General features: G+C 49.5%; 1 protein-coding gene across 4 annotated transcripts in view; it reads left to right on the plus strand.

Moving 5' to 3' along the window:
• The window catches only part of LOC116989647 (cAMP-specific 3',5'-cyclic phosphodiesterase 4C-like), a 76,080-nt gene that overhangs the window by 19,362 nt on the left and 32,244 nt on the right, over positions 1 to 24,474 (plus strand). For 2 of the 4 annotated variants that reach the window (XM_033047217.1, XM_033047216.1), the window contains exons 2-4: positions 15,967 to 16,158; positions 18,051 to 18,131; positions 23,699 to 23,735. In XM_033047217.1, the coding sequence (XP_032903108.1) occupies positions 15,967 to 16,158; positions 18,051 to 18,131; positions 23,699 to 23,735 (310 nt within the window). The remainder of the gene's footprint in view (positions 1 to 15,966; positions 16,159 to 18,050; positions 18,132 to 23,698; positions 23,736 to 24,474) is intronic. The other 2 variants (XM_033047220.1, XM_033047219.1) reach the window with 1 other exon arrangement.

Below are 24,474 nucleotides of genomic sequence, written 5' to 3' on the forward strand. Positions count from 1 at the left end.
GGTCCAACCACATCTGGATCGCTTGTGAACTCACATCTGGTCTTTGCCCCAGGAAAATGGGAGGAGGTTGCTGAGAATTGATCAGGGAGAAGTAAATATATTTATTGTAAACAGAGTTGAAATATGTTGAGACTGTTTCGCGTAGAATTCTAGGTTAAGAAGGGCCCTGGTGGAAAAATTGAATCGGATGAAAGACTTTTCAATGGAGATCAAAGTAAAATGGTTCCCTCGGGCAAGTGGGTCAATAACTAGAGGTCATGGATTCAAAAGCTGCTGCAAAAACAGCAAGTTGGAGGCTGAAGGGAATGTTATTCGTTGGAGAGCTGCGATCAGTGGCGGGCACGGTGGTGCAGCAGGTAGTGTTGCTGCCTCACAGCGCCAGAGACCCGGGTTCCATCCTGACTGCGGGCGCTACAGAGTTTGCACGTTCTCCCCGTGACCTGCGTGGGTTTCCCCCGAGATCTTCGGTTTCCTCCCACACTCCAAAGACGTGCAGGTTTGTAGGTTAATTGGCTTGGTGTCAATGTAAACATTGTCCCTAGTGGGTGTAGGATAGTGTTAGTGTGCGGGGATCGCTGGTCGGCACAGACTCGGTGGGCCGAAGGGCCTGTTTCCGCGCTGTTTCTCTAAACTAAACTAAACTCCCGTGACCTGCGTGGGTTTTCTCCAGGATCTCCGGTTTCCTCCCACACTCCAAAGACGCGCAGGTGGATGTACGACATGGTATTGCACTCGCATAGAAACAAACTCAGACACCTAGTTTCCCGAACGGCTCATTTCAGACAGCAATGGGTTAACTCATTTAACACAACTGTTGAGAGAAGTAATGATAAATAATGTGGACGTACATTTGGTAGCTTTAAGGTCATAAGATCACGTGATAAGAGCAGAATTAGGCCATTCGGCCCATCAAGTCTACTCCGCCATTCAATCATGACTGATCTATCTCTCCCTCCTAACCCCATTCTCCTGCCTTCTCCCCATAACCTCTGACACCCGTACTGATCAAGAATCTATCTATCTCTGCCTTAAAAATATCAATTGACTTGGCCTCCACGGCCGTCTGTGGCAATGAATTCCACAGATTCACCACCCTCTGACTGAAGAAATTCCTCCTCATCTCCTTCCTAAAAGAACATCCTTTAATTCTGAGGCTGTGACCTCTAGTTCTAGACTCTCCCACTAGTGGAAACATCCTCTCCACATCCACTCTATCCAGGCCTTTCACTATTCTGTACATTTCAATAAGGTCCCCACTCATTCTTCTAAACTCCAGCGAGTGCAGGCCCAGTGCCGACAAACGCTCATCATATGTTAACCTACTCATTCCTGGGATCATTCCTGTAAACCTCCTCTGGACCCTCTCCAGAGCCAGCACATCCTTCCTCAGATATGGGGCCCAAACTCTCTTCTCCTGTCCTGTCTCATACAATATGCCATTAACCTTCCTCCACACTTGTTCAACCTGAAAGTTAGCTTTCAGACAGACACAAAACGCTGGAGTAACTCAGCGGGACAGGCAGCATCTCTGGAGGGAAGGAATGGGTGACGTTTCGGTTCGAGACCCTTCTTCAGACTGAGAGTCATGGGGAGAGGGAGACACTGAGATAAGGAAGTGTAAGGTGTGAAAACGAGACAATGGTGATGGAGATCTAGGAACACGTAGAATAGATCGTTGTTAGACAGGAGAAGTTGACAACAAAACAAACAGGGATGGAATGTAATCGAGGATAGTCAGACCAGTCGGAGAACTGGGCAGGGGAAGGGATGGAGAGAGAGGGAAAGCAAGGGTTACTTGAAGTTTGAGAAGTCAATATTCATACCGCTGGGGTGTAAGATGCCCACAGGCAGCTTTCAGTGTGTGTGTGTACAAACAAAAACGCCCTTTGAGCTCATAATTCCTAATATTTATGTGAAACCATTTGAGTATTTCTGTTCTTGGCTGAGGGTCCATAACTGCGTGTGTTTCCACATTATAGCCCACACGCTCCTGGCCACATCACCTTGAAGCCTCCTTGTACTTCATCCAATCTCACCTTCCCCACTCAGGTTAAATGTAACATTTAATCCTCTCGGACAAATTGTTGATCTAGATGGTGAATCGATTGGATGTCGGCACCGCTCCCTGCGGCACCCCAGTAGTCAGAATGCCTCGGAGCAGAATTAGGCCATTCGGCCCATCAAGTCTGCTCTGCCATTCAATCACGGCTGATCTATCAATTCCCTCTCAATCCCACTCTCCTGCCTTCTCCCCATAACCCCGACACATGTACTGTTAAGGATTTAAGAGAGAGTTAGATAGAGCTCTAGGGCCTAGTGGAGTCAAGGGATATGGGGAGAAGGCAGGCACGGGTTATTGATAGGGGACGATCAGCCATGATCACAATGAATGGCGGTGCTGGCTCGAAGGGCCGAATGGCCTCCTCCTGCACCTATTTTCTATGTTCAAGAATCTATCTATCTCTGCCTTAAAAATATCCAAAGACAGCCTCCACAGCCGTCTGTGGCAATGAATTACACAGATTCACCATTCTCTGGCTAAAGAAATTCCTCCTCTTCTCCTTCCTAAAGGAACGTCCTTTAATTCTGAGGCTGCGCCCTCTGGTCCTAGACTCTCCCACTAGTGGAAACATCCTCTCCCCATCCACTCTATCCAAGGTCTTTCACTATTCGGTAAAAAATCAATGCAGTCCGCCCTCTCATCCTTCTAAACTCCTCACCAGAGAATGTCAACGTGAGGAAAAAATATGGACAGGACAGGTTTGGAGGGATATGGGCAGGTGGGACTAGTGCAGATGGGGCATCTTGGTCAAAATGAACAAGTTGGGCCGAAGGGCCTGTTTCCATGCTGTATGAATCTATGACTCTTATTATTCATTTCTCGTCTTCACTTTCTATCTGTTAACCAATCCTCAGTCCATGCCAATATATTGCCCCCCAATTCCATTTATTCTGACTCTTAATAAGGTCGTATCGGAGCAGATTCAGGCCATTCGGCCCATCGAGTCTACTCCGCCATTCAATCATGTCTGATCTATCCCTTTCAACCCCATTTTCCTGCCTTTTCCCCATAACCTTTGACTAATTAAGAATCTGTCAATCTCTGCCTTAAGAATACCTAAAGACCAGGCCTGAAACACTCTTGCCTTGATAAAAAAGGCTCACATCTGCTACCCTCCAATCTGCAGGGACTTTCTCCGAATTCTATAGGATTTGGGGAAAATAAGAACATGACTGTCAACTTTGTCGTGGACAAATGGCACTATCTTAGATTGGGCATTGTGGGCAGCATGGGCGAGTTGGGCCGAAGGGCCAGCTTCCATGCTTTAGTTTAGAGATACAGCGCGGAAACAGGCCCTTCGGCCCACCCAGTCCAGGCACATCCCCACTCAGTGATCCACGCACATTGACACTACCCGACACACACTCGGGACAATTTTACACTTACACCAGAGCCAATTAAGCTACAAACCTGTACGTCTTTGGAGTGTGGGAGGAAACTGAAGATCCCGGAGAAAACCCACGGGGGGGAAGGTACATACTCCGTACGGACAGCACCCGTAGTCGGAATCGAACCCGGGTCACAATAGACAATAAGTGCAGGATTAAGCCATTCGGCCCTTCGAGCCAGCACCGCCATTCAATGTGATCATGGCTGATCATCCCCAATCAGTACCCCGTTCCTGCCTTCTCCCCATATCCCCTGACTCCGCTATCTTTAAGGGCCCCATCTAGCTCTCTCTTGAAAGTATCCAGAGAACCGGCCTCCACCGCCCTCTGAGGCAGAGAATTCCACAGACTCACCACTCTCTGGGTGGAAAAGTGTTTCCTCAAGTCCGTTCTAAATGGCCGACCCCTTATTCTTAAACTGTGTGTGACCCCTGGTTCTGGACTCCCCCAACATCGGGAACATGTTTCCTGCCTCTAGTGTGTCCAAACCCTTAACAATCTTATATGTTTCAATGGCGCTACCACATGGCTCCCTCTCTCTAACCTCTGGGCAGATCATCAAGTTATGGAACTTGTAGGCTCATTAACTTCAGTATTTCTTTACTGAGACATTTTGTTTCCTTGTTTGCACTAAATCGTTGGTTTACAAAAAGAGATCTTTTTTTTTTAATTTCAGATTTTTTTTCTGGAATTTGTTTAATCAATGCACACCAAACACTGAGTGTTTCTTTAATTCCTCAAACATTTCCTCATTCCTCTTGACAATTCCTCAGCCCTCTCTGTAAACAACTAATATTTGCCCTCGACAAACTTTCTCTATTTGCGTTTCAAAAACAACTTTCCCAGCCTGTCTTCATATTTTTCGTAATGAACAGGGACTGCAGATGCTGGTCTCTGCCAAAGATAGCCTCAAAGTGCCGCAGTTTCACCGGCAAGATCCCAGCCAGTGCTGGAGATAACAGGAATCCCAGATTCCACAACCTGCCCTGTGTTCAGGGCTAGACACAGAGTGCTGGAGTAACTCAGCGGGTCAGGCAGCATCTGTGGAGAACATGGATAGGTGACGTTTCACAGAGTGCTGGAGTAACTCAGCGGGTCAGGCAGCATCTATGGAGCTAAGGAAATAGGCAACGTTTCGGGCCGAAACCCATAAGGGTTTCGGCCCGAAACGTTGCCTATTTCCAGAAGGGTTTCGGCCCGAAATGTTGCCTATTTCCAGAAGGATTTCGGCCCGAAACGTTGCCTATTTCCTTAGCTCCATAGATGCTGCTGCACCATAACTCAGTGGGTCAGGCAGCATCTGTTGAGAACATGGATAGGTGACGTTTCACAGAGTGCTGGAGTAACTCAGCGGGTCAGGCAGCATCTGTGGAGAACATGGATAGGTGACGTTTCACAGAGTGCTGGAGTAACTCAGCGGGTCAGGCAGCATCTGTGGAGACATGGATAGGTGACGTTTCACAGAGTGCTGGATTAAAGCCCCTGTCCCACTTAGGAAACCTGAACGGAAACCTCTGGAGACTTTGCGCCCCACCCAAGGTTTCCGTGCGGTTCCCGGAGGTTTTTGTCAGTCTCCCTACCTGCTTCCACTACCTGCAACCTCCGGGAACTGCACGGAAACCTTGGGTGGGGCGCAAAGTCTCCAGAGGTTTCCGTTCAGGTTTCCTAAGTGGGACAGGGGCATTACAGCGGGTCAGGCAGCATCTGTGGAGAACATGGATAGGTGACGTTTCACAGAGTGCTGGAGTAACTCAGCGGGTCAGGCAGCATCTGTGGAGAACATGGATGGGTGACGTTTCACAGAGTGCTGGAGTAACTCAGCGGGTCAGGCAGCATCTGTGGAGAACATGGATAGGTGACCAGGTGCCGCTGTGATTGGATGGTGTGACCAGAGACTTAGTTGAAGAGAATTGTTACAAAGAGCCTAACTCCGCCCCTCTGTTTTATTAATTTATAATCCCCAAGCATTTAAATATAAAGTTTGATCAGTACGGGAGTCGGGGGTTACGGAGAGAAGGCAGGAGAATGGAGTTAGGAGGGAGAGATAGATCAGCCATGACTGAATGGTAGAGTAGCCTTGATGGGCCGAATGGCCTAATTCTGCTCCTATGGCGTATGATCTGATGATCATGTGGGATTGCACAAACACAAACTCTGTCCCGGGAATGCAGAGATGCGGGGGATTTGAGTGAAGTTGGGCCGACAGGATGTGAGAAATGTCGACGCGTCTCCATCCCAGGGAGAGGGTCTCAAACGCCACGAACGGTCGGCCAGGAACTCCTCCCATAAATGGCAGAGCTTCAACCATTCCCATGGTGGCGCAGCAGGTGAGACTCGCTAGTGGGAGAGTCTAGGACTAGAGGGCACAGCCTCAGGATTAAAGGACGTACCTTTAGGAAGGAGACGAGGAGGAACTTCTTCAGTCAGAGGGTGGTGAATCTGTGGAATTCTTTGCCACAGGAGGCGGAGGAGGCCAAGTCAGTGGATATTTTTAAGGCAGAGAGATAGATAGATTCTTGATTAGTACAGGCATCAGGGGTTATGGGGAGAAGGCAGATAACATCAGGAGATAGATCAGCCATGATTGAATGGCGGAGCAAACTAGACGGCCTAATTCTGCTCTTAGGACCTTTGATCCTGACTACGGGTGCTGTCTGTGTGGAGTTTGCAGGTTCAACACATGACCGCATGGGTGCTCTGGTTTCCTCCCACATTCTAAGGACCTGCAGGTTTGTCAGTTAATTAGCTTCTATAAGACTGCCCCTAGTGTGTGTGTGTAGGGATTGGATGAGAAAATGGGAAGGGGTGATCGATGGTCAGCATGGACTAGGTGGGCCGAAGGGCCTGTTTCCACGCTGTATCTCTGAACCGTATCTCTAAACTAAATAGTTAATTTGAGATCCGTGGTTGGTAGATTTCTTGTTGACCTAGAGAACAAGAGAAGCGGAGAAATGGCAGGCGTGTGGAATTACATCAGTGATCAGCTACGATCACGTTCTGTGATGGTTCAGACTTAAGTTGCTGATTACATTCCCCAGTCCTGTGCTGACTTGTCCATTCCGAACCAAATCCACGTCCCCCCCCCTCCCGATACAGCCTGCAAAAAACATCTCCACGTGTAAACCTCTCACATTCGTCCCGATAGCTACAGCCCCTGTTGTAGCCAAGCATCAGATCACAGCAGACAAAATTGCTGGAGAAACTCAGCGGGTGCGGCAGCATCTATGGAGCTATCGTTAGTCCGGCTTTAGGTCCGAACTGGGAGGTAGGGAACTGGAGCTGGAAGCCATGAGGTACGAGGAAGCAGACGTGGCAAATGTGGTATCGGGTCTGGGTTCGGATGTGGTCGTGGAGTTGGATGGAAGGAGGCATCACAGAGGCGGGGTAGTCAGAGCGGAGGCTGTGAAACCGTCTCAGGAGGGAGGAGGAGAAGTTCTTCAAAGTATGCATACCTTGAGGAGATATCGCAGTGGAGCAGATAAAATGTTCAAGAAGGAACTGCAGATGCTGGAAAATCGAAGGTCGACAGAAAATGTCCCTCTGGCCCGCTGAGTTACTCCAGCACTTTTGTCTACCTCCGATTTTCCAGCATCTGCAGTTCCGTCTTGAACGTCAGACGACAGTCACCAATGATCAACCGCTAGTTGAGTTTAGTTTACCTGTCACCTGTGCCAGGTATAAGGTACAGTGAAAAGCTCATGTCGTGTGCTAACCAGTCAGCAGGAAGACTAAACGCAATTATATTCAAGGAACTGCAGATGCTGGAAAATCGAAGGTAGACAAAAATGCTGGAGTAACTCAGCGGGAGCTGTCCACAGTGTACAGATATTTCTCCGAGATCTTCGGTTCCCTCACACACTCCAAAGACCCAGGCTTGGCTCTTAAAGATAGTCCAGGGGATATGGGGAGAAGACAGGAACGGGGTACTGATTGGGGATGATCAGCCATGATCACATTGAATGGCGGTGCTGGCTCGAAGGGCCGAACGGCCTCCTCCTGCACCTATTGTCTATTGAAATGTAAAAATTGTACCTAGTGAGGGCAGGATAATGTTAGTGTGCGGGGATCGCTGGTCGGCACAGACCCGGTGGGCCGAAGGGCCTGTTTCCACGCTGTTTCTCTAAAACTAAAATTAACGAAATATGCAAAATAGCAACAATGCTTTCTCCCCATATCCCTTGATTCCGTTTGCCCTAAGAGATAAGTCTAACTCTCCGTTGAAGAACTGCAGATGCTGGTTTACACTGAAGAGAGACATAAACAGCTGGAGTAACTCAGCGGGTCAGGCAGCAACTCTGGAGAAAAAGGAATGTGTGACGTAGTGGGTTGGGACCCTTCTTCTACAGACATGGATCACTGGCAGGCTGTGGAGATTAGTTTAACTCGGCATCACATGTGGCAAAGAGTCAGGTCAAAGCAAACGTCGCAGGAAAATTGTGTGTGTGTGTGTGTGGTCTGGTTTGGCCCAGTCTCTTCATTCCCTGCGGACTTAGAAACACAGAAAATAGGTGCAGGAGTAGGCCATTCGGCCCTTCAAGCCAGCACCGCCATTCAATATGATCATGGCTGAGCATCCACAATCAGTACCCCGTTCCTGCATTCTCCCCACATCCCTTGATTCCGTTAGCCCTAAGAGATAAATCTAACTCTCCCTTGAAAACATCCAGTGAATTGGCCTCCACTGCCTTCTGTGGCAGAGAATTCCACAGATTCACAACTCTCTGGGTGAAAATATTTAGTCCTATTCTTAAATTGTAGCCCTGGTTCTGGATGTGGGTGTCAACTTTACTGACTCTTGTTCTGGAAGGAACTGCAGATGCTGGTTTACACCGGAGGTAGATGCAAAATGCTGGAGTAACTCAGCAGGCCAGGCAGCATCTCTGGAGAGATGGAATGGGTGATGTTTCAGCATGGCTAAGAGCTATATCTAACTCTCTCTTGAAAACATCCAGTGAATTGGCTTCCACTGCCCTCTGTGGCAGAGAACTTGTTGACGTGTCCTGGGACAATGAGCCCACTGACCACCAGACTCTAAATAAAACACCACGGGTCCTCCATGGCTCTTGGGAGGCAAACGAGAGGCCGTCTTCCTGCCTTGAAGTGGAATTCATTGAGAAAATGAGTCTGGACCTTTCTCAGAGTTGTGTGAACTCTGGCCATTCCCAGCACAGTCTCCTGAGACCACAAAGAGATTCTAAACCACTAGATCACTTACTTGGCTTGTATTTTTAAACACAGGTCATGTGCTGATCAAACACTTGATCGAGTCGAGTATTCTCACTGGAGTTCGGGACCCAGCTTCTCACAGATCAGAGTCGGCACTGTGGCGCAGTGGGTAGATCCCCCCCCCCCACAGCGCCAGAGACCCGGGTTCGATCCTGACCTCCGCTGCTACCCAGACAGCGTGGGTTTTCTCCGGGTGCTCCGGTTTCCTCCCACATACCAAGGACGTGCAGGTTTCTGGGTTATAGGTGCAGGAGTAGGCCATTCGGCCCCTCGAGCCAGCACCGCCATTCAATGTGATCATGGCTGATCATCCCCAATCAGTACCCCGTTCCTGCTTTCTCCCCATAATCCCCTGACTCCGCTATCTCTAAGAGCCCTATCCAGCTCTGTCTTGAAAGTATCCAGACAACCGGCCTCCACCGCCCTCTGAGGCAGAGAATTCCACAGACTCACAACTCTCTGTGAGAAAAAGTGTTTCCTTGTCTCCATTCTAAATGGCTGACCCCTTATTCTTAAACTGTGGCCCCTGGTTCCGGACTCCCCCAACATGTTTCCTGCCTCTAGCGTGTCCAAGCCCTTAATAATCTTATATGTTTCAATGAGATATCCTCTCATCCTTCTAAACTCCAGAGTGTACAAGCCCAGCCGCTCCATTCTCTCAGCATATGACAGTCCCGCCATCCCGGGAATTAACCTGGTGAACCTATGCTGCACTCCCTCAATAGCAAGAATGTCCTTCCTCAAATTAGGGTTAATTGGCCCCTCTGCAGCACAACAGAATATGTAAACATAATACATAACAGGAGAAAAAAGTTCAGTGTGTATATGTACACATGCACACATATAATCAACAAATACACAAATATGGTGCAATAATAATCATAGTCTTGTAGTTCGATGGTGGGTAGGTTAGAGCCGGTGATGTCATGGGCAGTGGTCACAACTTTCTGCATTCTTTTCCGCTCCTGGACGCTCCTAGAGCCATAGTCAGAGTGATACAGCGTGGAAACAGGCCCTTCGGCCCAACTTGCCCACACCGGCCAACATGCCCCAGCTACACTAGTCCCACCTGCACATATCCCTCTAAACCTGTTCCATCCATGTACCTGTCTAAATGTTTCTTAAACTTTGCAATAGGTAGCAAAGTTAAAAACATGAACCTAATGTTAAAAAGCATTTGGATGGGAACTCGGACTGAGCAGGTTTAGAGGGATATGGGGCGAACGCAGGCATATGGGACTAGTGTAGATGGGGCATGTTGGCCGGTGCTGGCAAGTTGGGCCGAAGGGCCTGTCTCCATGCCATATGTCTCTATGGCTCTAGAACCGAAGGTACAGATTGCAGTGGGAATCAGGAACAATGAAAGGGCCAGATTTTGGATGACCAGCGATCGCCCTCCCCTGTCGGCCTCTAGCTGTGTGATGTGTTAAAGGTGTCCCATCACAGGAAGAGTGTTCTACACCACACCATCTACACACTGAGTAACGGCAGCGCTGCTTGAAATGACCAGGGTTAGTCATCATGAAATATTTAAACTGCATGTACATCTACAGAAGAAATCTCTGTGTTTGATCTGGATCTGGAGTTTGTGGAAATGCCAATGGGGTGTGGTGGTGGGCAGGCGGGTAGAGGGTGTGGGGCCAGCACAGCCACGATGGGCTGAATGGCCTCTTGAGTCTGAGATCATTCAAGAGATGTCGCGAATCGGAACAATAAAATCCGTACTTGCAGCAGCTCGTCACAGATATGTGAATGTGTGTAAGAAGGAACTGCAGATGCTAGTTTAAACCGAAGACAGACACAATGTGCTGGAGTAACTCAGCAGGACAGGCAAACACAGAGAAGGAATGGGTGACGTTTCGGGTCGAGACCCTTCTGCAGAACACATTACACTGTAAAACCCATCTTAAACATCAAAAAGAGTTATATATAAAAGTGTATATATATTTATACACGGAGACAGGGACGAGGAAACACTTTTTCTCACAGAGAGTGGTGAGTCCGTGGAATTCTGTGCCTCAGAGGGCGGTGGAGGCCGGTTCTCTGGACGCTTTCAAGAGAGAGCTAGATAGGGCTCTTAAAAATAGCGGAGTCAGCGGATATGGGGAGAAGGCAGGAACGGGGTACTGATTGTGGATGATCAGCCATGATCACATTGAATGGTGGTGCTGGCTTGAAGGGCCAAATGGCCTACTCCTGCACCTATTGTCTATTGTCTATGGGGAGAAGGCAGGAGAATGGGGTTAGGTGGGAGAATCCAGAACAAATTCCAGAACAAGGGGTCACAGTTTAAGGATAAGGGGGAAGTCTTTTAGGACCGAGATGAGAAAAACATTTTTCACACAGAGAGTGGTGAATCTGTGGAATTCTCTGCCACAGAAGGTAGTTGAGGCCAGTTCATTGGCTATATTTAAGAGGGAGTTAGATGTGGCCCTTGTGGCTAAAGGGATCAGGGGGTATGGAGAGAAGGCAGGTACAGGATACTGAGTTGGATGATCAGCCATGATCACATTGAATGGCGGTGCTGGCTCGAAGGGCCAAATGGCCTACTCCTGCACCTATTGTCTATTGTCTATATGGAAGGAATTATATGAGAGCGTGGCCAGGGTGGTGTGGGACTCTGATGATGCTGGCTGCCCTTCTGAGGCAGCGATTCCTGTAGATCCCTTCGATGGTGGGGAGGTCAGTGGCTGGGTTGTATGTGAATTGATTCAGCCCTAGACTGAGTGTGATGTGTGTGTGTGTGTGTGTGTGTGTGTTGTAAGTATACTATTAGTGTGTCAGCAGTGCAGAAGGACGTCAGGGCTATGAGTTAGCTGTGTGGGATGTCCCGGCTACATTTAATGGATTAATGTGGCTAGGGTGAGCTGCTTTAAATATCTGGGAGTCCACATCTCTGAGGATATGACATGGGCATCACATGCCTCAGCACTCGTGAGTAAGGCAAGGCAGAGCCTTTACCGCCTCAGGCAATTGAGGAAATTCAGAGTGTCTCCGAGGATCCTCCAGTGCTTCTACTCAGCGGCGGTGGAAAGCATCTTGTCCAGAAATATTACCATTTGGTTTGAGAATTGCTCTGCCCAGGACAAGAAGGCTCTACAGAGAGTAGTGCGTTCGGCCGAACGCACTATGGGAACTTCACTCGCCCCCCTGCAGGAACTATACATCAGGAGGTGCAACTCCAGAGCCAATAAAATCATGGGAGACCCCTTCCACCCCTGCAACGGACTGTTCCAGCTGCTACGGTCAGGCAAACGCCTCCGTTGCCATGCGGTGAGAACGGAGAGGTTGAGAAGGAGTTTCTTCCCAGAGGCCATTAGGACTGTAAACTCCTATCTCAACAGGGACATATGCCCCTGTCCCACTTAGGAAACCTGAACGGAAACCTCTGGAGACTTTGCGCCCCACCCAAGGTTTCCGTGCGGTTCCCGGAGGTTGCAGGTGGTTGCCGGAGGTTGCAGGCAGTGGAAGCAGGTAGGAAGACTGACAAAAACCTCCGGGAACTGCATGGAAACCTTGGGTGGGGCGCAAAGTCTCCAGAGGTTTCCGTTCAGGTTTCCTAAGTGGGACAGGGGCATAACTTTCAGTACCAATACTGCATTTAAAAAAATTGCTGTTTTTGTTTCCCTTTTTCCTTCCGCCCACAATATTTAATATGTAAAAGAATATGTGATTCTGTTACATTCTGTTTTGAGTATAAGAGCAGGGAGGTTCTACTGCAGTTGTACAGGGTCTTGGTGAGACCACACCTGGAGTATTGCGTACAGTTTTGGTCTCATAGAAACATAGAAAATAGGTGCAGGAGTAGGCCATTCGGCCCTTCGAGCCTGCACCGCCATTCGATATGATCATGGCTGATCATCCAACTCAGTATCCTGTACCTGCCTTCTCTCCATACCCTTTAGCCACAAGGGCCACATCTAACTCCCACTTAAATATAGCCAATGAACTGGCCTCAACTACCTTCTGTGGCAGAGAATTCCAGAGATTCACCACTCTCATCACAGATAAATGCAAGTACGATACTTGTAACTGTAGACTTGAGTATAGGAGCAGGGAGGTTCTACTGCAGTTGTACAGGGTCTTGGTGAGACCACACCTGGAGTATTGCATACAGTTTTGGTCTCCTAATCTGAGGAAAGACATTCTTGCCATATAGTGAGTACAGAGGAGGTTCACCAGACTGATTCCTGGGATGGCAGGACTTTCATATGAAGAAAGACTGGATAGACTCGGCTTGTACTCGCTAGAATTTAGAAGATTGAGGGGGGATCTTATAGAAACTTACAATATTCTTAAGGGGTTGGACAGGCTAGATGCAGGAAGATTAATCCCAATGTTGGGGAAGTCCAGGACTAGGGGGTCACAGTTTAAGGATAAGAGGGAAGTCTTTTAGGACCGCGATGAGAAAATCATTTTTCACACAGAGAGTGGTGAATCTGTGGAACTCTCTGCCACAGAAGGTAGTTGAGGCCACAGTTCATTGGCTATATTTAAGAGGGCGTTAGATGTGGCCCTTGTGGCTAAAGGGATCAGGGGGTATGGAGAGAAGGCAGGTACAGGATACTGAGTTGGATGATCAGCCATGATCATATTGAATGGCGGTGCAGGCTCGAAGGGCCGAATGGCCTCTACTCCTGCACCTATTTTCTATGTTTCTACGTTTGTAGTTTGTTTGGTTGTTTGTTTGTTTGGTTGTCTTCTTGCACAAAGTCCGCGAGCATCGCCACTTTTCATTTCATTGCACATCTTGTATGTGTATGTGACGAATAGCCTTGACTTGACGACTGCATGTGGACTGAAGCCTTTCTTAGAGCATCAAGGGTGGAGGGCTGGGGGTTGTGTAGCTCCCTGCTGCCACTGTGTGGCGGACGCTGGTTTCAGCAGGTGTTGGTTGGTCCCTCTCTCACCACAGTCTATTATAGAAACACAGACAATAGGTGCAGGAGTAGTGTTTAAGAAGGAACTGCAGATGCTGGAAAATCGAAGGTAGACGAAAATGCTGGAGGAACTCAGCGGTTGCGGCAGCATCTGTGGAGCGAAGGAAATAGGCAACGTTTCGGGCCGAAACGCAAAGGAAATAGGCAACGTTTCGGGACGAAACCCAAAGGAAATAGGCAACGTTTCGGGCCGAAACCCGGAAGGGTTTCGGCCCGAAACGTTGCCTATTTCCTTCGCTCCACAGATGCTGCCTCACCCGCTGTTTCTCCAGCAATTTTGTCTTTTTGCACAATGTCCTGGTTGGAATGAAGGACCTGTTTCCACGCTCAATGGATATAAACCAATGTATCACTCAATGGATATAGACCCATTGAGTCCCGAAACGTTGCCTATTTCCTCCGCTCCACAGATGCTGCCTCACCCGCTGAGTTTCTCCAGCAATTTTGTCTAGGTGCAGGAGGAGGCCATTTGGCCCTTCGAGCCAGAGCCGCCATTCAACGCCGCCATGGCTGATCATTCAGACTGTACCCCTTTCCTGCTTTCTCCCCATATCCCTTGATTCCGTTAGCCCTATGAGCTAAATCTAACTCTCTCTTGAAAACATCCAGTGAACCGGCCTCCTGTGGCAGAGAATTCCACAGATTCACAACTCTCTGGGTGGAAAAGTTTTTCCTCATCTCAGTCCTAAATGACCGACCCCTTATTCTTAAACAGTGTGTGACCCCTGGTTGTGGATGTTGGCGTTCGGCTTTACTGACTCGCTGTGCAGGAAGGAACTGCAGATGCTGGTTTACACCGAAGATAGACACAAAATGCTGGAGTAACTCAGCGGGACAGGCAACATCTCTGGAGAGAAGGAATGGGTGATGTTTCAGGTTGAGACCAGACTGATGTCAGGGGAGAGGGAGATACTTAGATAAGGAAGTGTCGGGTGTGAAAACAGGACAAAGGTAATCGAGATCAAGGATAATATTGCATTTGTGAGCCCTCGATGAGAGTCGCAATCTTCTTGTGATTAAGGGCAGAAGGCTGGTCTCCACACACACGGGAACATGAGAAGGCCATTCAGCCCCTTTGAGCCTGTCTCACCAATTGAAGCAGGGCCTCGACCAGAAACGTCACCCATTCCTTCTCTCCAGAGATGCTGCCTGTCCTGCTGAGTTACTCCAGCGCCAGAGACCCGGGTTCGATCCCGACTGCGGGTGCTGTCTGTACGGAGTTTGCACGTTCTCCCCGTGACCACGTGGGTTTTTCCGGGTGCTCCGGTTTCCTCCCACACTCCAAAGACGAGCAGGCTTGTAGGTTAATTCACTTCGGTAAACATTGTAAGTGAGTGTGTGTGTGTGGGATAGTGTTAGTGTGCGGGGAACTCTGGTCAGCGCAGACTCGGTGGGCCGAAGGGCCTGTTTCCGCGCTGTATCTCTAAACTAAACTAAATTAAAACCTATGCTATAGGACAATAACGAATTTCATATTCAGTAATAAAGTTGGAAAGACAAAGTGTTGCTGAGTGCGGACTGATTTCGGCCTTGGTCTGATTAACGAACAAGGTGGTCGTGGTCGTGAGAGTGCGCAGGGTTAATGAGGAACTGCTCCAGGGGGTGTCGTGTCATTGATGAAGGGCCTGTCCCAACGTTACCCTGGAGACAGACGGCACAAAAACAGATGTTGTCAATGACGTCAAACCCCAGCCTGTCCACGGCAGACAGCAACTCACACGGGACATGGTCACAGAGAGAGACAGAGAGAGGGGGGGGAGAGTGAGAGAGAGACAGAGACAGAGACAGAGAGAGACAGTGAGAGAGAGAGAGAGACAGAGACAGAGAGAGACAGAGAGCGACAGACAGTGAGAGAGAGAGAGAGAGAGACAAACAGACAGATAGATACAGAGAGACAGAGAGAGATAGACAGAGTGGGAGACAGATGTATCCATGCACTGTATACTTGTATTTATACTTATGCATTTTAAACATGGATGTCATGTTTTATACTTTGGCAATATAACAATGTTTTGTTATCATGCCAATAAAGTTTTTAAATTGAATTGAAAATGGAATTGAGAGAGACAGAGAGAGAGAGATGAGTTTAGTTAGCATGATGTCCACGACATTCTCACCACTTCCCACACATTCAGCCTGTCTTCCGTTCTATATACCGACCACCATTTGTGTAATAAAGGGCCTGTCTCCACACTGTATTATGACTGACTCTGGGTATAAATGAATGAGGGGGGGCCCTTGGTCGGTGTGGGCCAGTAGGGCCAGTTGGGCTGAAGGGCCTGCCTGCAAGGCTGTATTATGACTCTGTGACCTCCGCGCTGACCTTGTGTCCGTTTTTCTTCCTCTGCAGTTTCGATGTTGAGAATGGCCTGTCGGCGGGATGGGTTCCACTGGAGCCCCAGACGGGCCCCAGCTCTGGGCTGGTGCTTCAGGCAAACTACGGCCACGGTCAGCGGAGAGGGTCCTTCCTCTACCGCTCGGACAGCGACTACGACACCTCGCCGAAGAACGCGTCGCGCAACTCCTCCATCACCGGAGACATGTGAGTGACCCCCTGGTACCCTGTCTGTGTCTCTCTCTCTCTCTCCTTTGTACCCTGGTAGTCGTGCTTGGAATCAGAAGCTGATGAGAAAAATGTCTGACCTTTAGAGATATCAATAGACAATAGACACTAGGTGCAGGAGTAGAGGCCATTCGGCCCTTCGAGCCAGCACCGCCATTCAATGTGATCATGGCTGATCATCCCCAATCAGTACACCGTTCCTGCCTTCTCCCCATATCCCCTGACTCCGCTATCTTTAAGAGCCCTATCTAGCTCTCTCTTGAAAGCATCCAGAGAACCGGCCTCCACCGCCCTCTGGGGCAGAGAATTCCACAGACTCACCACTCTCCGTGTGAAAAAGTGTTTCCTCGTCTCCGTTCTAAATGGCTGACCCCTTACTCTTAAACTGTACCGAGTGCGGATACAGGCCCTTCGGCCCACCGAGTCTGTGCCAACCAGCGATCCCCGCACACTAACACCAACATACACACACTAGGGACAATTTAACCTACACCAAGCCAATTTACCTACAAACCTGTACGTCTTTGGAGTGTGGGAGGAGACTGGAGAACCCGGAAAAAACCCACGCAGGTCACGGGGAGAACGTGCAAACTCCACACAGACAGCACCCGTAGTCGGGGTCGAACCCGGGTCACCGGCGCTGTGAGGCGGCAACTACCGCCGCGGCACCGTGACCGACCGCCCGGTGGAAACCCAGGTGATCGCGGGGAGAACGTGCAAACTCCACACTGGCAGCGTCCCAGGTCAGGATCGAACCGGGGTCTCTGCCGCTGTGAGGTGGCAGCTGTGGTTGGTGACGCTCCGTGACTGGGAGAAGAGTCGACCAGAGAGCAAAGAGCAGGAATGGCCAGGGTGAGCGGTGGGAATGTGGGTGAGGAAAGCTGCGGGCAGGACGTGTGACCATGGGTACTGTCCGTGTGGAGTTTGCACGTTCTCCCTGTGACCTGCGTGGGTTCCCTCCGGGCGCTCCGGTTTCCTCCCACGCTCCAAAGACGTGCGGGTTTGTAGGTCGTGCAGGGAGTGTATGTGAACGTTGGATAACACAGAACTAGGATGAACGGGTGATCAACGGCCAGCATGGCCTCGGCGGGCCGAAGGGCCAGCTTTCACGCTACACCTCTTATCTAAATTATCTCTCACTAACTAAACCAATGTATTTGGTTTTAAGAAATTTACAAACAAATACATTTCTGAATGCCACCTGAGAACTTCACTAGAGTATCAATAGACAATAGGTGCAGGAGTAGGCCATTCGGCCCTTCGAGCCAGCACCGCCATTCAATGTGATCATGGCTGATCATCCCCAATCAGTACCCCGTTCCCACCTTCTCCCCATATCCCCTGACTCCGCTATCTTTAAGAGCCCTATCTAGCTCTCTCTTGAAAGTATCCAGAGAACCTGCCTCCACCGCCCTCTGAGGCAGAGAATTCACAGACTTGCAGGCAGAAGATCTTTAAATCCTTGAAGATTGCCTTGGAGTATTGGTAAAGTTTTGGTCCCATTGAATTGGAAGGCAGTTGCAAATTGTCAGTGGACATGGACCATTGGACCACAAGGCACAGGAATAGAATGAGGCCATTCGGCCCATCGGGTCTGCTCCACCATTCAATCAACCATGGCTGATCTATCTTTCCCTCTCAACCCCACTCTCCTGCCATCTCCCGGTAAACATCTGACGCCCTTCCCAATCAAGAACCTTGTTCAAAATGCCCACTGACTTGGCCTCCACAGCCGCCTGTGGCAATGAATCCCACAGATTCACCACCCTCTGGCTACTGGTGGAGGTGTTGCTTTTGGAAGGTAGCCTGTCGGCCAGTTGAACCTGGCCTGATGGTGTCCACTGGTCTCTCCTCCAATGTCCTGGCTCCAGGAGTAACTTCGTCAAGTCTAGCCCGAGACAACCCTTGGCATCGCGCTGCTCTGAGCCCGTCCTTGGCCTGGCACTGGGCAAGTAAGTTGGATTTCAATCTTACCCACGTTGGCATGCACAGTCTACTAACTGAGACAACTCTGCCCTGAGTATTGGTGTGTGGGACATCAGTTTCAGTTTAGTTTATTGTCACGTGTACCGAGGTGCAGTGAAAAGTTGTTGTTGCGTGCTATCCAGTCAGCAGAAAGACAAAACATAGAAATATAGAAAATAGGTGCAGGAGTTGGCCATTCAGCCCTTTGAGCTAGCACTGCCATTCAATATGATCATGGCTGATCATCCAAAATCAGTACTGCTTTATCCCCATATCCCTTGATTCCATCAGCCCTAAGAGCTAAATGATTACAATCGAGCCATTCACAGTGTACAGATACATGATAAGGGAATAACGTTTAGTGCAAGGTAAAGCCAGCAAAGTCCGATCAACGATAGTCCTAGGGTCACCAAAGAGGTAGATAGTAGTTCAGCTCTGCTCTCTGGTTGTGGTAGGATGATTCAGTTGCCTGATAACAGCTGGGAATCAAGAACCAGAGGGCACAGGTTTAAGGTGAAGGGGGAAAGATTTAATAGGAACCCGAGGAGTAACTTGTTCACACAAGGGGCGGTAGGTGTATGGAGAAGGTTGTTGAGGCTGGGACTATCTCAACGCTTAAGAAACATTTGTACATATGGATTGGGCAGGTTTAGAGGGATATGGACCAAGTGCAGGCAGGCAGGCAGGACTAGTGTAGATGGGACATGTTGACCGGTGTGGGCAAGTAGGACGGTGTGGGCAAGTTGGGCCGAAGGGCCTGTTTCCACACCTTGTGATTCAGTGATCTTACTATTTGCTGACTGGAGATGATAATCAGGATGAATGGAATAACGTTTAGTGCAAGATAAAGTCCGATTAAAGATAGTCCGAGGGTCTCCAATGAGGGAGATGGGAGGTCAGGACCGCTCTCTAGTTGGTGATAGGATGGTTCAGTTGTCTGATAACAGTCGGGAAGAAACTGTCCCTGAATCTGGAGGTGTGCGTTGGTTTTCACACTTCTGTACCTCTTGCCCGATGGGAGAGGGGAGAAGAGGGGGTGACCAGGGGGGTGAGACTGGTCCTTGATGATGCTGCTGGCCTTGCCGAGGCAGCGTGAGGTGTAGATGGAGTCAATGGAAGGGAGGTTCAGATGGACCACAGGTGGTCGTTTAGTTCCACGGGAGTAGGTGATGCGAGCTCTCCTCAACTCTACACACCAACCAGGGCAGGCTGTGCTCGCCTGGGCTAGTCCGGCATCACTGCCTGTAACTCCTCTGCCTGAGCACTTTAACCACAGAGACCCTCACTCCCTGCCTCACTCCGTGATCCTCACACAAGGTACTGTCCTCCCCCTCCACCCCCCCCCCCCTCTCACTGCAGCCTCCCCCTCACTGCCACCCGCCACCCCTCCCCCTCACAAGCACTCCCCCCCCCCCCCCCCCCCCCCCCCCCCCCAACACCCCGCTCTTCCTGAATTGTTCTAATTTAAAATAAAACTATGAAAGATTCATTCAGGTAATAAATATATACAATGTGTGATCCGTGTGAAAAATTCATCCAACATTTTCGGAGGCCGTACAAATTGTTCAATACAGTCTATACATTTCTCCAATTTCACAAATCTGTCCCCCACCCGTGTGGGTGAGACCCTGCTGGGAATGTTCAGTCACCCGCCAGTCGTCACAGAGAGGTTGACACCCACATCACAAGGCCACCCAGTTTGTGTACTTCCCACTTTAAGACTAAGGGAAGAGTTGAAACGTGAAACTAGTCTGAATGGGTGAGCGAGGGATGGCACGAGCTCGGTGGGCTGAAGGGCCTGTTTGCATGCTGCACCTCTAAACTGAAGCAGCTGCATTTCCGCAAACCTCTCCCAACCTGGAGACATCCCGTACACTTCCCAACCAGCGAGATATTTCCCAAGTGTGGTCAACGTGTGTGGGGACCAGCTCGCTGGTTGGAGATGATCGGACCATAGAATGCTTCCAAACGGTGAGTACTGCAAGATGAGACTTTGTGTGCCACAATGTGCGTGATATTGTTAAGGCAGAGATAGATGGATTCTTGATTAATACGGGAGTAAGCCATTTAGAACAGAGATGAGGAAACACTTTTTCTCACAGAGAGTGGTGAGTCTGTGGAATTCTCTGCCTCAGAGGGCGGTGGAGGCAGGTTCTCTGGATACTTTCAAGAGAGAGCCAGATAGGGCTCTTAAAAATAGCGGAGTCAGGGGATATGGGGAGAAGGCAGGAACGGGGTACTGATTGGGGATGATCAGCCATGATCACATTGAATGGCGGTGCTGGCTCGAAGGGCCAAATGGCCTACTCCTGCACCTATTGTCTATGGGGAGAAGGCAGGAGAATGGGGTTAGGTGGGAGAGATATGTCAGCCATGATTGAATGGCGGAGTAGACATGATGGGCTGAATGGCCTAATTCTGACCCTATCACCTGTGAACTCTGAACGTATGAACATGCTTGGCCAGAGGCTACCGAGTAGATGAACAGTCTTGGCTTCCTGGTTTGAGATCCCTCCCACTGCATTAGTCGGCCCCCAGACATTCAGGCCGGGAGCAGTAGATACAGCTCCACGTGGGCGAGTAGCTTGCACAGTGAGCCGGGATGTTCCAGTCCTCAAGGCCAGTCTTCTGGCCCGCTCGCAATGATGGTCCAGGTACGGCCAATGCAGGAGAAGCAGGAACAATTTCCGTGATTGACCCAGCCATTCCTGGGATCATTCTCGTAAACCCCAGGTCTGTAAATAGTTTGGCCTTGTCTCCCGCATTCCCATGCTGGGATCCACCAGGATGTTGAGGACGGGAACGCCCTTGAAGGTTGTTCCTGCTGGTTCTGGAGCAAGTGATCGTTGAGTGTAGAGGTTGGGAGGTCAGGTTGCAGTTATACAAGACGTTGGTGAGGCCACGTTCATAGTACGGTGTTCAGTTCCGGGCACCATGTTACAGGAAAGGTGTTGTCAAGTTGGGAAGGGTGCGGGGAAGATTGATGTTCTCCAGTTGTTGATTCCGTTACTCTGTGTCTCAAAAAAGAGACGAAAAAGAAAGAAGAAAACCCCCAGAACTAACGAAGAAGTGGAAAGGTTAAAAGCGGGAAATATATCCCACTGCCCTTCCCTGCCCCCGCTCACCCGACCCCAGCGTCGGCTTTGAATTTGTGTTCAACCATTCCGTTGTACACAAATAGACAATAGACAACAGACAATAGGTGCAGGAGGCCATTCGGCCCTTCGAGCCAGCACCGCCATTCAATGTGATCATGGCTGATCATCCACAATCAGTACCCCGTTCCTGCCTTCTCCCCATATCCCCTGACTCCACTATCTTTAAGAGCCCTATCTAACTCTCTCTTGAAAGCATCCAGAGAACCGGCCTCCACCGCCCTCTGAGGCAGAGAATTCCACAGACTCACCACCACTCTCTGTGAGAAAAAGTGTTTCCTCGTCTCCGTTCTAAATGGCTTACCCCTTATTCTTAATGTACACAATGTGAAATACACAAATGTTGTACACCACTTATTCTTAAACTGAGTTGGGACAGAGTTGTATTTGTGGATTGAGTATCTGGTACATGTTTGAGATGGAACTGCAGATGCTGGAAAATCGAAGGCAGACAAAAATGCTGGAGAAACTCAGCGGGTGAGGCAGCATCTATGGAGCGAAGGAATAGGTGACGTTTCGGGTCAAGACCCTTCTGGAAACTCAGCGGGTGAGGCAGCATCTATGGAGCGAAGGAATAGGTGACGTTTCGGGTCGAGACCCGGAAGGGTCTCGACCCGAAACTTCACCTATTCCTTCGCTCCATAGATGCTGCCTCACCCGCCGAGTCTCTCGAGTATCTGGTACATTGTAAGTTTGCACTGTATTTATTGTGTTCAACAGCTTGGTTATGGTGGAGAGGGAGAGGTGAGGTTGATTTGGGGGGTAATCCAGTGCTTGGGACTTTGTATGATGCTTAGCTGCCAATGATGGTGAACTAGAGGGCAGAATCACATCCGGTCAGCTATCTCAGAGGGTTGTGGGGTTGGAGGAGGTGACAGAGAGAGAGGAATGGCCAGCTCGCAGGGGAAGATGAACCTACGGGTGAGAACGTTGAAACCGATAGTTGCGAAACAGGCAGCAACTCTGCCACTGTGCCGCGCCCATATCTGTCCCACCCTAAATAGAAGTTTGGATCGTAATGGCATTGGTATAATAATAATGGATGGGATTTATATAACGCCTTTCTAATACTCAAGGCGCTTTACATCGCATTATTCATTCACTCCTCAGTCACACTCGGTGGTGGTAAGCTACTTCTGTAGCCACAGCTGCCCTGGGGCAGACTGACGGAAGCGTGGCTGCCAATCTGCGCCTACGGCCCCTCCGACCACCACCAATCACTCACACACATTCACACACAGGCAAAGGTGGGTGAAGTGTCTTGCCCAAGGACACAACGACAGTATGCACTCCAAGCGGGATTCGAACCGGCCACCTTCTGGTCGCCAGCCGAACACTTAGCCCATTGTGCCATCTGTCGTCCCAATGGATGTGGAGGAGTAAGGAGTTGGACAGGCTAGATGCAGGAAGATTGTTCCCGATGTTGGGGAAGTCCAGGACAAGGGGTCACAGTTTAAGGATAAGGGGGAAATCTTTTAGGACCGAGATGAGAAAAACATTTTTCACACAGAGAGTGGTGAATCTCTGGAATTCTCTGCCACAGAAGGTAGTTGAGGCCAGTTCATTGGCTATATTTAAGAGGGTTTTAGATGTGGCCCTTGCGGCTAAAGGGATCAAGGGGTATGGAGAGAAGGCAGGTACAGGATACTGAGTTGGATGATCAGCCATGATCATATTGAGTCGCGGTGCAGGCTCGAAGGGCCGAATGGCCTCTACTCCTGCACCTATTTTCTATGTTTCTATGTATTCACTTCTTAGAAACATAGAAAATAGGTGCAGGAGGAGGCCATTCGGCCCTTCGAGCCTGCACCGCCATTCGTTGTGATCATGGCTGATCGTCCCCAATCAATAACCCGTGCCTGCCTTCTCCCCATATCCCTTGACTCCACTAGCCCCGAGAGCTCTATCTAACTCTCTCTTAAATCCATCCAGTGACTTGGCCTCCACTGCCCTCTGTGGCAGGGAATTCCACAAATAAATAAATAAATAGATTCCATAAATCTTCTGCCATCCTGGATCTCAGTGAGTTGTCTTTGTGGATTGAGTATCTGGTACATGTTTGAGATGGAACTGCAGATGCTGGAAAATCGAAGGCAGACAAAAATGCTGGAGAAACTCAGCGGGTGAGGCAGCATCTATGGAGCGAAGGAATAGGTGACGTTTCGGGTCAAGACCCTTCTGGAAACTCAGCGGGAGAGGCTGCATCTATGGAGCGAAGGAATAGGTGACGTTTCGGGTCGAGACCCTTCCGGGTCTCGACCCGAAACGTCACCTATTCCTTCGCTCCATAGATGCTGCCTCACCCGCTGAGTCTCTCGAGTATCTGGTACATTGTAAGTTTGCACTGTATTTATTGTGTGGGGGACTTGTGTTCTAACTCTGACTCTTTTTCTACTCAGTCACACAGAAGACATGATTGTGACTCCATTTGCTCAGGTAAGTAGAACAACTTGTCTCCCTGCTTATACTTCATGTGATAGGAGCACAATGAAAGCCCTGTCCCACTGTACGAGTTCTTTCAAGAGATCTCCCGAGTTTTAAAAAATGGTAATAATAATAATAATAAATTTTATTTATGGGTGCCTTTCAAGAGTCTCAAGGACACCTTACAAAAATTGAGCATGTAGAGGAAAAACATGTAAGGGGAATGAAATAAATAGTAGAGACATGACTAGTACACAAAGTAAAGACAGAATTCAATACAAAACACAATATGAGGCAATTAATGCACAGATGAAAAGGGAGGGGGACGTGGGGCTAAGGATAGGCAGAGGTGAAGAGATGGGTCTTGAGGCGGGACTGGAAGATGGTGAGGGACACGGAATTGCGGATCAGTTGGGGGAGGGAGTTCCAGAGCCTGGGAGCTGCCCTGGAGAAGGCTCTGTCCCCAAAACTGCTGAGGTTGGACTTGTGGATGGAGAGGAGACCGGCTGATGTGGATCTGAGGGACCGTGAGGGTTGGTAGGGGGAGAGGAGGTCAGTGAGATATGGGGGGGGCCAGATGGTGGAGGGCTTTGTAGGTGAGGATCAGGATTTTGTAGTTGATCCGGTGGGAGATGGGAAGCCAGTGAAGTTGTTTGAGGACTGGAGTGATGTGATGCCAGGATTTGGTGTGGGTGATGAGTCGGGCGGCTGCGTTCTTGGTAAGCACGTAGAGGGTACGTCGGAGCTCGGG

This window comes from Amblyraja radiata, chromosome 29, assembly GCF_010909765.2.
Source record: "Amblyraja radiata isolate CabotCenter1 chromosome 29, sAmbRad1.1.pri, whole genome shotgun sequence".
NCBI lineage: Eukaryota > Metazoa > Chordata > Chondrichthyes > Rajiformes > Rajidae > Amblyraja > Amblyraja radiata.